The sequence below is a fragment of the Balaenoptera musculus genome, chromosome 1 (genome assembly GCF_009873245.2).
Source record: "Balaenoptera musculus isolate JJ_BM4_2016_0621 chromosome 1, mBalMus1.pri.v3, whole genome shotgun sequence".
Taxonomy (NCBI): Eukaryota; Metazoa; Chordata; class Mammalia; order Artiodactyla; family Balaenopteridae; genus Balaenoptera; species Balaenoptera musculus.
The window spans coordinates 127,998,668-128,014,049 of NC_045785.1; the positions used below are offsets into that span (position 1 = coordinate 127,998,668).

A 15,382-nucleotide genomic window follows, 5' to 3' on the forward strand; every position below is an offset into this window, starting at 1 on the left:
GTTTGGGGGAAGCGATACGTTTAGGTAGAGTTATTCCTAATTTAGAAAGATTTGATGAAGAAGTCAGAGTAACCTAATAACAGATGTCTCTTTCTAAGTTAATTTTTAGGACTTCTGGTGTTTTTGTTTTTGTATCAATAAACCATTGAGTCAACAGCAAATCAGTCAATCCCTACACTAATAATGAAACATTTATGTGTCATACATGGATATGAGTCTAGATAAAGTTCTGCTTTCTACATGAGACATCTCTATTTTAACTCTACATGAGACATCTCTATTTTAACTGGAAAAAATTCTACATAGGTCATTTTTCTAAATTGTATAAGTTTGGCTTTATTTAGATAAATAGCCATCACCCAGATTTGAATGAATTGACATTTTGGATAATTTTTTTGTCCAAACTAAGGTTGCATACTTTTTTATAACATGTTTATCCTCATCATATCTTTTTCTATCGTGTCCACGTGGTGGAATGTTTTTATGTCACTCATATAACAGTGTTCTGCTACCTTGTTCCTTCTGTCTCTTAGGTCATTTCTCTTGGAGTATTCTACAAATTTTTCCTCTTTCCTTCCCTTCCACCATCTTCTCCCACTTCCTTCCTTCCCTTCATCTATCGCTATTATGGTGGACTCTAAAGATTCAAAGGTTAAAAAGGAGGCAATTCTTACTTTATAGGAGTTCCAAGTCTAGTGGAAGAGAGAGATGCAAATAAATAACCACTCTACAGTGTGATTAAAAAAACTATAGTAGATATCTATATAAAGTACAACAACCCAACTATATTCCCATGTGCATTTTCTAATTACCTTCATTCCCTTAAACTTTCTGGATCTAATGCTAAATGTAGACTTCTTATCTGAGCATTGTATTGTAATAGTATGTGGCCCTAAAATGGAAATGAGGAGTCCTGAATTTTGTTTCCCACTATGCCACTGACTTACTCTGTGAACTTAGACATAACATCTCTGAGCCACAACTCTGGCACTCTACCATCACCTGAGCTTTCTGAGCAGCCAGAATATTTTTAAAATATATTTAAATCTGAATTTGGATTAGGCAGAATTTTATTTTTTATTTCTATTTCCTTTGGCCATTAAATTGAAATTATAGTCAGTATAAAATTGTTAAATAAGTGTGTAGGATTTTACACAGTTTCAAAGTAAAGATGTTTCTAATGGAATTAATTAATAGTTTTCTGGTTTTGTTTTTTACTGATGAGATATTCCCTCAAGGATTTGGGGAAAGTTGAAACAGGAGTGGGGACTGAAACCGAGTCCCCCTGAAACTGAGTTCCTCTGCTAAGTTTATAACTAACCTCTCTACCCAAAACTTTATTCCCTTTCTTGCTCCACACCATTTCCCCCTCAAGATTAAGGAGCATCAAAAAGTGTGTGTGTGTGTGTGTGTGTGTGTGTGTGTGTGTGTATCAATAGCTAGGCAGGTCATAATTTTAAAACTTTTAAAATATTATTTTATGACACATGTACATAAATTTTTCCTCTAAGTGTGAACACAAATAAGTGCAAATTTAATTAAATATCTAAAGAATGTGGTATAACAAATAACTGATTTTTCTGACACAGTTTTGTCAGCTCACAGTATGACTTAATTTATATATAAACATGAAGGAATTCCAAATTCTTTGGAACATTCTGTGTGCATTGAAGTTAAGTAGACTTTAAGTCAAATCCACTCGCGTTGGAATCCCGACCCTTCCATTTATGTGCAGTGTGGCTCAGGCAACTTACTTCACTCTCTAGTTGTTTATTCTTTTTTAAACACAAAATAATAATCTCTTCCTCTGAGTGATTTTATGGGACTAAATGAATGCTGTTGCACCTCACATCTAGCTCAGTGCCTGCAACTGGATGAAAGCATTCAATGCCATGTAACCTTTATTATTGTTATTGACTACCATTAATGCGTCCATGAAGCTGTACTTCTCAGTTTAGTAGTTCCCTTTTCTTTGGAAACTATCAGTGAGACCTGGGGAGAATTTCCCCAACTGTTGTCTCAAGATACCAAATTGCTGCCCTGTGGACAGGCGGGCCTCAAAGGCTCCATCAGTTAGTCAGGAGTGAGCCATAGAGGCTGTCAGGGGAAGTGAGAATCCACAAGCCTACCCTCAGCTGCTGGTTGACTGGCTATCTGAAAAAAGCAGCTTGCAAATCTGTGCATGCCCTGAAATAAATTTGGTGCAAATTCAGTTTTGCATATTTGTTAAGTCGTAGACCTCAGAACTTTTCACAAGGGTTTTTTTTAGCTATCTAGATAGATGGTCCTCCCCTCTAGTATATGATTTAAGAGATGAAACATGACAGTAGAAAGTGAAGCACCCTGGAACTTCACTATACCTCTGAATTCAGGACTCTCCGAGGACTCTCCCACTCATAATTCATGCTTTTAAGGACTGCCTTGGAGGTTGAAACCATCCAGTAATGAAATCTTTTGGGGACATCAGAAAGTCCTTTTGGATAGACCCTGCAACTGAACTTTTCTCTGTGGCAAATGACAAATAGGGGAGAAGAGGGATGGACACAGACCCCCATAAATATTTATTAATATGGTGATGACCACTCCCATGCGTTTACTCAGCAGTCTTTTGTACAAGACAGAAAATGCCCATGTTAGTCCAGCTGTACATAACTTTATTCTTAGCTTATCCAACAGTGCTTCCCACAGAAATTAGAGCAGCTCCATGACCAATTTTGAAGAGTTTAGTTTTTCTTCAGTGGAGGTACTTTCTAAATATAAATGCTGCCATACAGAGTGGTGGAGGAATTATAGAGAATTTACAATTCACCAGTCATGACTGTTATGCCTCTCTCAGAATAGACAATTGGGAAATGATTGAAGGAAACAAGAAATCGCAAAGCCACACCACGTCCTCCACTTGTATGTTTCTCATATTTAAGGATTAAGGCCCCCTACTCTGTGACATCACTGTTGCCACTACAAACAGAACCATCTGCCACCGAGCAGGGAAGCCAGTCATTCCCTAATGTGCAAAAATACTTGGTTGAACTCCTGAAACTTATTTGGTAGATCAAAAGCTGCACTGCTGTGGAATGCAATAAACCCCATCTGTTTGAGGTATTTTCAGCAATACTGCACTTCTTTGGAGAACCGAGGTCCCATTATTCTCTAAAAAATATTTTACTCCTGATAAAATTCTCTTTGGGGATCTTTATTGCCTTATTGAACCACTGGCATATTCTTTTACAAAACACTCTTTTTCTCCCCCAATTTCATTCATTCTTGTACCGTTATTTATGTCTCACATAAGCCAGTGATGTTAACGGTTATATCACGGCAACTCACAATGTCAAGAAGCTTCTCTACACTATTTTACCAGTGTCTTTAAATTTATGCTTTTATTAAATATGATGGCCTCGATGGTCCTTGAATTAGACATTTCCCCAGTAACCAATTGGCATTGTTTTCTAGAAAATATACTCTCCTGTGATGGTTCCCTTACTGCTCTCCAGAAAATTTTTGTATGTATTACTTCCCCGCACACACTTCCTCTCTTAAAACTAAATGCCAGATCTCCAGCTCAACCTGTTACTCCACCCGTGCTCAGGCTCCTCCACAGATGCACACACTTCACTTGCAGCTCTCTTCCACTCTGCATCTCAGCAGAGAGAGAAATTCCTTCTGGGCCCCTTGTGAGAAGAGTTCAGATCTGTTCCCTGCCCATATCCCATCACGTCTCCCTCACAGGATCTGACCTTGCAAGGACTTGGGCTGCCCTGGGAGTAATGAATCACCGTTTTATTTTTTTAAGCCATATGTGAGTTAAATTGTTTGATATAAATCATACTCCTGCAGCTCCAGTTTGAAACAGGAGAGCCATTTGCCTGCCGCCTGTGGCTGGCGGCTCTCTGTGTCTCTATCCAGAGTGTCCCTTTTAGAAATGACTACATTTTTGTGACTAACCTTTCCAGACCCATTTTCTTGAATGTGGACCAGTGTTTATTTTGGCTGCATCCCCACTATACAGTTTTCGTTTCCCATGCCAACCCAAGACAAAAGTCATAATTTACGAAGTAAAGGAATGGTACAGATGGAGGTCGTAACTTGGTCTGCTTACCCTGTCTCCCCAGAGCCACCCACTCTTTTCCTCTACTCATTTTTTTCCCCCCACCTTCTTTGAAACCAAGGATGCAGTGTTTGTTTAAAAATGCATTGGCTGATGAAATTTTCCACTGCTTGGCACGTTGGAGGAGGGGCTGTCAGGAAAGGGCAAGCTGACATACTAAATACTTTGCCTTTCATGCTAACAGTTCACTTATTACCAATTCAAACCAATGCTTTTCGGCCAGGTTCCCGTACTTCAAGTATTTCAAGTAGAAAGAAAGGGGGAAATCTCTGTCATAATTTTCTACAGTTATAAATGTATGATTTCACTTAATATAAGCAGAATCTCTGACTTGTCCATGAGCTTTGGGCGCTGTATGTGTATGAATGGGATGTCAGTGAAGAGCTAAGTTATTTGTTTGGATTTTGCTCTAGCATGAAAAATCTCATGATTTTAAAATAAATTTATGTTTAACATATTTCTTTTTTGTTTCTTTTTCCTTGCGGCTACATGCACAGGGGAACAACAAAGTAAGTTCTTTGTCCTACTGCAGCTCCTCTCTCTCCAGCCCCCACTCCCCTCCCTCATGTGCCTTGGCGAGAGTGTTTCTGTGCACTTTGAAATGACCGATGTCTGTGACAGTGCACAAATGATAGAGGGTGTGCAAATGTCAGAGAAAACAGAGCTTGGACTACCATCATGGCTGTTCATTTTTGACCTTTCGGAAGGGAAATATTATGTTCCTCAGGGTTGGTTATTGGACAGTTCAGAGAGGTTGTTATTATAAGGAAAGAGAGCAACACTGAAAGCAAAGATTATGAAGATTTATTAATGAGGACTCTTCTGCAGAAAGGGGAAGACAGTCTGATGAAACTCAGTGCAGCTGAAGTTTTTGACCAAAAATCAAAGCTCTCATGTTAATGTGTAGTTATAAAAACCCCAAACTGGTGTCTTAAATAGCAGGATGGCTGGCTTTGCTGGTGAAACTGAGCTAGATCAGTGCTCTGGCTTTGAAGGTGCCTTAAAATGGATGGAGGAGGGTGGGGTCAACATTTGCCTTGGCTTCTGCACCCTTGATGTATTCCAGCTGGATGGAAACAGGAGGGTGTGGGGAATGGAGGGGGAGACTGAAATGTGTATGATAGATTTGTGAAACTAGGCAACGCACACAAATGGTGGAAATTATTTTAATGTTGTTATAATAAGTAAATGAGTAATTTAGTAGTTCATAGGGTGGCTAGATTGTTAAAACTTTAATTCAACTTTTCCAGAAGATTAGAACTACTTCTCACTTATATTAGGTATGTAATAGTAATGTAGTTGGGGAAGATGGTCTTAAGTTTAGCAGGGTGATTTGTTTTTCTTTTTTTTTCTGTGGGGAATTATTTGTGCTTTATCCTACCAGGTGGCCCACTTAAAATAGGCCTCATTGAATACAATAAGAATTGAAAGGATTCTGTTATAAAGGGTCTGCCTGCATATTTAAACCAGCTGGAATTCATCAAAATTGCTATTCATAAGCCATACATATAGAATTTAAAACAAATGTGGGAAATCTTGGAGTTTAATTTGATGGAATGTGCTATTATGGAATAAGGTGATAGAGATGGTTGGTATTGAAAATGTGTCACTTTATAAATTTATATCTTGCTATAATTGCTTATGACCCAAGTAATAATATTTAATAAAGTTAAAAATAATGTAAGAAAAGTACAAGATAGACATTTGTGAAGGACCAGAGGGGCGAACTCAGCCCACTAATAGTTTACTTTTTAAAACAGAAGGTAACTTATGAAATCAGTTAAAGATTTCTTCTACAAAGTAAAAGATAATATTTCTAACTAATATACCACTATTGGAAAAAACATTTGGACAAAATTTTAGTTCTTATACCATATAATGTATTTTGATTCTTGAATAGTAAGTATCTCTGATCCTGGTCACTTACGTTACACTGAGTCGCTGTCTAGAATTGCATGTGCTGCATCTCTTAATCGTTTAAATAGCCTGAGCTATGTGAGTGCACTAATAGCAAGCCTGTACATGCTGAGGATGAGGGAATCAGCTGCTGACATTTTAGGGAGGTGCTAACCCTTAGGCCATTCAAAAAGCATTTATGATTTGCCTCTTTCACTAGTGATTCATTGATGACTTCAAAGCATTTGTAAAATTCCCCAAAGAAAACTCTTCTTCATAATAGGAGTCATCCGTTTGTTGTGTCTTGCTTGGTCAAGTTCTTCTGGGTAATAAAATGTTCAGTTTAACAGAATTTACTGATTTTTCAAATAATTATACAATGAGCAATAAAACTCAAACATTCTAAGCTGCTACTCCTCAAGGCTACCTCTCGGATGATGCAGAAGGCCTTCCAGGGTCTCCTGGCACCTGGAGCCCCCGTCTGCAGTGTAAACACTTGGTACAATGCTGTGGGAGATATTTGGGTGCCAGTTAGAGTGTTGGTTGAAGAGTGCCAAAGATGCAAGCACTTAACTGCTTTGATTTTTAATTAAAGAGCAGCTGCTTTGGAGGGGCTGATGTTTATTGCCCCTATGCCTTAATTCTTAGTTGCTTATATTATGAATAAGTAATAGTTTGTGAAAAAATAGAAGGCTAATACTTTTAAAATATGATCATTATACTGACCATGGACTCTGGCACAAAAGAGCCTCCTCAAATCACAAGCAGCACATCTGCATGCTATTTTCCTTTAGCTTAGAATTTCAGTATAAATGGAAAACACTGGAATACAAGCTGTGCTGTCTCCAGAGTATAGATCTGGAGTCTTCAAAAGGATAATATGAGATTCGCTTTTCCCTCTCATGCTAGAATGCTTGTCTGAGTTGTCCCCAAGGCAACATACCTGACTTGTTGCCTGCCATATACATGAGCCAGCTATAAAAGGTGACTCATTTCAGACTCACGAAGGCTAATTGTTTATTTAGTGAATGGTATTTCATTATTTATGATAACTAACCAGACACTAAAGAGAATGAAGCCTGCTCAATTAATGTTTCTTTAGATGAGCAGGATGAATGAATTCATCTTCCTACATACATTAAGTATAGTGCACATACACACATATACATACACACACGTATATTATAAGGTGTATGGAGCAACCCTACTATTCATGTTCTCAATGACAGCTAAATTGATCTGCTTCATCAACCTTTAGATTATGCTTAGAGTGTGGGAGCTAATTCTCTAAACTCCCAGAAAGAAAAAACTTCTACAAGAGACACACAGATTTATATTATAACTGCATGATGGGGCAAAACACCAAGGGTCACATTCTTCCTTGAACAATTATATGTATTTTATTTGTCCTTAAAAAGCAAATTTTCCTTTTGTGAGGAGATCACAGTTGGCTCAGGAAAATTTTTTTTTCCTTCCAGGCCCATTACTTATTTTTCCTTTGCAAATGTTTTTCTATTGGCATAGTGATATCCTAAGTTGCTTCGGGTAGAGTCTGTCTCCTCCTTAGAGGGGTTTCCCTAGACCTTGTTTGGTTGGCTGGTTAAACACAAATGTAAATCAGAATGTCATTTTCAGAACTGAGGCCTTCAGGTAAAAAGTAATCTCCATGCTTTGTCCTAGAGAGAAGACATTTAATTTCCTTCTTTAATTTGATGCCCTTGCTTGGTAGGCATGTCTAGAACTTTAATAAACATTTAGTGTTATTTTTTTGTTAAAGACTTTGAGTTTCAGTTAAGTATCTTTGATATATTAGGCAAATTGAAGGTAGAAAAAGCCCTTAAAATATAAAGAATAAAATACTATAATAAAAACTCTCAAATTTCTTAATGATGTTGGTACAGAAACACAAATGAAAACTGAAAAGAACCCTAGGTTCAGAAATGAATACTTCAAAAAATTTTAAGTTATACAGAAATGCTACATTTACTCTCTTATGAATCTTTTATTACATTTAAAAGAGAAATTTACTATCACCTTACTTAATTTTAGTCTAAAAACTTTAGTTTTAAAAACTAAAGGATTCTTGTATGCCCCCCAGCAAAAATATGAAGTTGACTGCCTTGATTGGAGAGGAGCATTTGAAAAGGAGAAATAGAACTGAAACATGCTAAAACATGTTAAAAACATGCCATGTTAAAAATAACTAAGCTTGGGCTTCCCTGGTGGTGCAGTGGTTGAGAATCTGCCTGCCAATGCAGGGGACGCGGGTTCGAGCCCTGGTCTGGGAAGATCCCACATGCCGCGGAGCAACTGGGCCCGTGAGCCACAACTACTGAGCCTGCGCGTCTGGAGCCCGTGCTCCGCAACAAGAGAGGCCGCGATAGTGAGAGGCCCGTGCACCGCGATGAAGAGTGGCCCCCGCTCGCTGCAACTAGAAAAAGCCCTCGCACAGAAACAAAGCCCTAACACAGCCTAAAATAAATAAATAAATAAATAAATTTATTTAAAAAAAAAAAAAAAAAAGAGTGACTTTTGAGGAAAAAAAAAAACAAAAACTAAGCTTTTACTAAGTTCCAGTTAGGTTAAATGCAGTAATTTATAGAGAGTAGAGGGCTTTGATATTTAAGAAAAGAAGAAGGAAAGAAAATCTGATTTGAACACCTGTTTTAACAACATTTAAAAAACACTTTGTCTAGTAATTTTCTAACACATTCAGCAAGACAAGTGTACATTGTCAGTCTCCATTAGTGGGAAAAATAATTATTACCTAAAGTACTGATTTGGTAATCCATTGGATTCTGGCCATCATTTGCAAAGACAGAGTGTGCCAAATCGAATGTCACCAAAATATATTACACTGAAGAACACAGATGTTAAATCCATGTTAATTTGTTTTGCCTCTTATGCCAGATCTTTAACCCTAAATTGGTCATATGTGAGAGAGTATAAGTAGGCACTGAAAATCCATTATCAAACCTGGAAATGTCTTATTGATGTTGTGTGTTAAAATCTTGGTAGATGAAGGAGCAGACAGTACAGTGTCAGAAGGTATAACATCTTACGGAAAAACCCGAACGAGCTTTTTGCTCAACCCAATATATTTCCTCTCTAGTATTTAAAATGACTGAAAGAACATTGTATGTAGTTTAGGTACAGTCAACTCCATTAGGGTTATTTATTTTCTTTGAATAATGTACATTCTTTCCTTGATTTTCCTAAAGAAGTTTAGTGAATGTATTTCCCTGGGATTTAAGGAGAGCCCATCTGGTTCCCTTAATTTATGCATAAACTAATAAGAATACCATTAAAGTTAAAAGAAAAGATGAAAACTCACTGGCCTCAAAGTGTTATTTTAGTTCTATGTGCATATAAAAATGAATTGTCTGTTTCAATCACTGCAACACCAATAAGCCTTTGGTTCTTTTTTGGCAAACCAGTCTTAAAAGAGCGTTGCTAATGAATGCTTAGTTTTTGAACCCCCAACTTTAATTTTAAACAGTCGGAAAAAAGGATAGTTCAATTGAAGGCAAAAAGCTTTGATAAATGAGGTGGAATCTATATTGTGTTCCCAAATTTATGAATCTTGCCAAATAGACTCTATAAGGAAGCAAGAATTGATCTGCTGTTTAGAAAGCTCACAGTGGGTGATAGGACAGGGACCTCTGAAGGATGTTTGGGGCTTGTTTTATATTTTTATTTTCCCTATTGTATCTAAAAAGAAGTGACTTCTCTCTAGTTAATGAGAAATAAGAGAATAATGATGTCTTATGTCGTAGCTTTTTTGACATATTTTTTCTCACAATATTTTAGACATCTTTTTGTATGCCCTATGATATTTTTCAAAGGAATTGGTTTAAGACTGCCCCAAAATAAAAGGAATTCTTTATGATTCTGTTTTGAAAACATGTTGTCATCAAGTATGATTTTAGAAGTTTCATTGTGATAAGTTTTATTTTGAAATTTAAGCCCTCACAGAAGCATTTTTAATCAAAAAAGTAGAAATTTATTTCTGTTGCTAATTTATCGTAATGTGGTTATCACACTGTACAGTGAAATCATACAGAATCACTGTAGTTATGAGAGTTTAAAATCCTTCTCCCTATCTTTACCAGATCAGCTGGGCAAAAAACAAAATGAAAAAAAAATGTGATTGGTATAAGAAAAAAGGTGGATTCAAAAGATATGTATGTGTATATTTAAAATATATATAAATACTGGATATCTAATAAGCTTTAGAAAACTAGAGACACATAGCAAACTTTATTTTTTTAATTTTTTTTAATAAATTTATTTATTTGTTTTTGTCTGCCTTGGGTCTTCGCTGCTGCACGCCGGCTTTCTCTAGTTGCGGTGAGTGGGGGCTACTCTTCCTTGCGGTGCACGGGTTTCTCATTGCAGTGGCTTCTCTTGTTGTGAAGCACGGGCTCTAGGCATGCGGGCTTCAGTAGCTGTGGCTTGCGGGCTCATTAGTTGTGGCTCACAGGCTCTAGAGCGCAGGGTCAGTAGCTGTGGCGTGCGGGCTTAGTTGCTCCACGGCATGTGGCATCTTCCCAGACCAGGGCTCAAACCCGTGTCCCCTGCATTGGCAGGCAGATTCTTAACCACTGCGCCACCAGGGAAGCCCTACATAGCAAACTTTAAATGTGAAAACCTATCTACTTAGAAATGAAAAAATACACTCCAAGAATGGATCCAAATGGAAATCAATGCTCAATTTACAGACTATTTGAAATATAATAACAATGAAAATACTATACAGGAAATATTATAAAATATACCCAGTGTTATTCACAGAGAAAAGTTAATAACTTTAAATAGAATTCTTATTTTAATAGAAGTAAATAAACTTAAAAGGTCGGAAGGAGAGAAAAAAACTAAGGAAAGAAAGAAATCAATGATTAAAGTAAAAATTAATGAATTAGAAAATAGGAAAAGAAACGCAAGCTTAAACTACATGCAGATTTAAAGCTTTTGTATGGGACAAAAGTTAGTAAACAGTTAAAAGGCAAATGACAAATTCATAAAATATTTGCAGTATGTATGACATACAAAGGATTAAATGTCCTCAAAATAGAATTGTTTCTATTCAGTTCATTTAAAACATAACAAAAAACAGCCAATCAATAAACATAATCATTTAAGACCAAAAAACAGAAAGTAAAAAGACTGATAACTAGATGAGAAAAAGTTTCAATTTCACTAGCAACCAGGAATTGTAAATTAAAATACATCCAGACATCCTTTTTTTAAAAATAATTATTTATTTATTTTTGGCTGCATTGGGTCTTCGTTGCGGTGTGCGGGCTTCTCATTGCAGTGGCTTCTCTTGTTGTGGAACACAGGCTCTAGGCACGTGGGCTTCAGTAGTTGTGGCACGTGGGCTCAGTAGTTGTGGCTCACAGGCTCTAGAGCGCAGGCTCAGTAGTTGTGGCACACGGGCTTAGTTGTTCCTCGGCATATGGGATCTTCCTGGACCAGGGCTCGAACCCATGTCCCCTGCATTGGCAGGCAGATTCTTAACCACTGCACCACCAGGGAAGCCCCAAACATCATTTTTGAGCTTCAGATCATGAGAAATGTGAAAGAATGGTCATGATAGGTGGTAATGAGGAAGCTGTCCTTCTTATGTACTGCTACATGTGGCAGAGTATACACACAGCCTTCCTGGAGGGCGACCAGTTTGGTGATGTGCATCAGATGCCTTGGTTATGTGCCAACCTTTTGGTCAAGCCATTCCACTTCTAAAAATTTATTTTTATCAAATAATTTGATAGTTGTGCAAAGGTATTTGTTCAAAAATTATTTGGAAACATTTTTCATAATTACCAATGTTTAAAAACTGTATCAATATCCATCATAGATAACTGGTTGAGTAATGTGTGGTACATCAATGAAATGCTATGAAGCAAATTTTTTAAAATAAAGATATATATATTTTATATATGTATATAAAGATAGAAATATATCAATTGCAATGGAAATTTTCATGATAAATTAACTGAAAAAAATCACCATGAATAACATAATCCCATTTTTGCTTTAAAATTTTGTAGAGGATGATATTTATATGTATATATTTACACACAGAAATCCTGAGAAGATACACACCAAAATGTTAATTGTATGGGCAATTTTAAATTTTGTTCCCATGTCATTTTCTCATTTTCTTAATAACTGTCTTTTGTGCAATTTTCAAAAAAAGATTTTAAAACACACAGAAAAATGAAAAAGAGGAAGATATTTAAATGGAGGAAGGTGAGAAAGAAACAAATATAAAATGATGAAAATAGTATTCAGAAGGAGAGATATATTACATAAATGGATTAAACTTTACAGGAAAGTAAAAGATAATATAAGTAAATAGTGGAAATTAATCATCTGAGATTATAAACTTGGCATAATTATATAATCTTGTTTATTATTATTTTTTTAATTAATACACAGATTTTGTCAACTCCTTTCCCTTTACCCTGCCTGTGCAAATATGTTGTTTTCCTCACTGAATTACATATTGTTGAAGGACCATGTTATGAGTCTCTGAACGCTCACATTCCCCCCGTTGCCTATGAGTCTCAAATAGGGTCATTGTTTCAAATGCTCAAATTCCATAGTATCCAGCCTCCCCATCTTCCTGGACCAATCATTCTTCCTGAAGTTGCAGTTTTGTAACTGTCAGCACTATCGCCCTCTATGACTGAGTTGTGCATAATGTACAAATAATGTATATTATCTAAGGATTATCAGCCATTCCATGGCCTAATATCTGGCCCTTGATCTTCCGCTATTTAAAAAAATCTAACTGAGATTTAAAGCTGAAAACATATAATATTAGGCTAATGAAAAGAATTCTGTAAATTTTAAATTTAAAAGTTGATTCATTTGCCTTGAATCCATTCATTTATGTAACAAAATGTATAATCTGAAAGTTGAAAAACAGATGACAATTGAAGTACTAGGATTAGCATTAGAGTCCCTACTAAGAAATACTCCCCTTGAGGGGAAAAATCATCCTTTTGGTTTCAGAGAGTTATGTTGACCTTTGAATATTTACTCTGTGTTGCTAGCTCCCTACCAGACACCTCCAGTTTGAACAAGAACTGAAAGGTTTAGAGGTATAAAGTATCTGGTCCCTCTGTACCATACTTAAGCACAAAGAGACTAAGGCTGATGGTAATAAAAGCCAGTGACTTAATCTGACTCTAAAAAATAAACAGGGTAAAAAAAAAAAGTTAAAATTGGAGGAAACATTTGCAACACATATGGAAGGTAAAGAATTAATATCTTTGCCAAAATTAAAGAGTTCTAAGAAATCAATAAGAAAAAACAGTAATAAAGATGAAAGAGAGAATTGGTGTTTAGAGGGAAAATGGGGAAGCTGCTGAGTCAGTGCAGAGGAGAGATGATGATGGCTTGGGTTAGGGTCACAGTAGTGGCAACAGTGAGAAGTAGTTGGATTCGGGATATATTTTGGTAGTAGAGCCACACCTTTAAGATTTACTGATGGATTGGATTTGGAAAGTGAGAGAAAGAGTAAAATAAAAAAAGATTATTGGATCTTGGATGATGGGTGTGTGTTAGTGCCATTTAATAAAATGAGTAAGATGGGGAAAGGAGAAAATGGAGTGGGTCGTTTCCTTCTGACCATGTTAAATTTGGGATTCTAGTACACATCGGTGGTTAGTCAGGATAGGTTAAGTTATACTGCTGCAACAAATACTCCACAAAGTCTGGTGGCTGCAAACTACAAAATTTATTTCTTGCTCATGCTGCATGTGTATCTCAAGCTGCCTGGGACTCTGTTCCTTGTTATTCCCACTTCAGGACTCAAGCTGACAGGATTATTACTGATCACCATGGCAGAGGAAATGGGTGGAGAGTCATACACTGACTGTTAATGCTTCTATCTGAATGTGACATGTAATCTCTGTACCCTTTTCATTGTCCAAAGCAAGCCACATGGCCACACCTAAATTCAAATGGGCAGGAAGTACCATCTTACCAGGTACCTTGGAGGGCAGAATCAAATATTTGAATGTTTGTTTAAACATCCCAATGGAGATGTCTTCTAGTCAGTTAAATATATAAATCTAAGCTCAGAGGAGAGGCCTTTAGACAAAGATTTAGAAGTTGTTAGATATTTAAAATCTTGGCACCTAAGGAGAAAGAAGCAAAGTATAGAAGCAAAAAGAAGAGAGCTGAGGACAGAATTATCTATTCTTTAGAAAGATAACAGAAGAGGAGAAATCAGTAAAGGAGACTGAGAAAGAACAGGTGTGTGTGTGTGTGTGTGTATACACGTACATACGTACACGCACATGTTTCTGTATGTGTTTATAAGAGCATAGAGAAAGGTGTAGGAAATGGGTTTGAAGAAAAGTTAAGAATTATTTTTAACCTCTTTAGACATCCATATGTTAACTTGTTACAACACTCATGTATTATCTTTATAAACTTAGAAATACAATAAGATAAGAAAAAAATTTATACAGAAAGTGTATGGGGGGAAGTTGAGGAGAGAGCAGTAACTTTTAGGTAGACTGAGCAAGTGAGTATGAGGCAATTTGTAGGAAGCTAGAAGAAGGCCAGGTGAGCATATGCCTGAACCCAGTTGGTAATGATAATTACTACATGGAAGCCATACACTTGCATATTAAAAATTAAGCATTCTGAATGGATGGAGCAGGTAGGCAAGTATCCCAGAACAAAACCTAAAATAAGTCACTCAGGACTCTAGTTTTTAAGAAATGATAAAAAGGACTAACATATTTTAACTTAAAACCATGTTCTTTTTCTAAAGCATTTGCATTTTGTTTGCCTCAACTTGATACCTGCTATTTTAGTCCAGAATTAGGAATGCATTTCCCTTAATTATTGGGATAAGCAGAATCTAGTAAAAGTTCTAAAATGAAAACAAAATAGTATTTAAACAAGAATTTAGAAGATGTATTCAATTACATGCCAACTGATTGAATCAGCCCTAAAATAGAAAAGGCTAGTGTTATTTGGGGATTTAACGCAAAATGGAACACTAAAGACCACCTTTACATAGTGACAACACACATTCTTCAGCAAAAATTATTATTATTGACCAAGTTTTAATTGAAGAAAGGTTCTAATTTGGACATTTTCATTTTCCTCTTTGAAGTAATTAGCCATTAGTCTCAAATTTTCTCATTTTGTGTCACATGGCTTCAAAGGAAGAATTAGTGACACTTAAAGGAATTGGGCAAAAAAAAAATGACAATTTGATACAAAGAGCAAAATAGAGCTTTAAAAAAGGATCAGCTTGTTGAAATTTTTCTATCACTGCAATTATTCCCTCAAGTAAGAAATTGGAAAAATGTACTGTTTCCACTTAGATCAGTCATTCTCAACTAG

General features: G+C 36.3%; 1 protein-coding gene across 6 annotated transcripts in view; it reads left to right on the forward strand.

Moving 5' to 3' along the window:
- DNM3 (dynamin 3) overlaps positions 1-15,382 on the forward strand; it is a 571,218-nt gene that overhangs the window by 474,948 nt on the left and 80,888 nt on the right. For 2 of the 6 annotated variants that reach the window (XM_036859878.1, XM_036859891.1), the window contains one exon: positions 4,606-4,617. The exons of the other annotated variants lie outside the window; for them this stretch is intronic. In XM_036859878.1, coding sequence (XP_036715773.1) covers positions 4,606-4,617 — 12 coding nt within the window. The remainder of the gene's footprint in view (positions 1-4,605; positions 4,618-15,382) is intronic. 6 annotated transcript variants of the gene reach the window in all.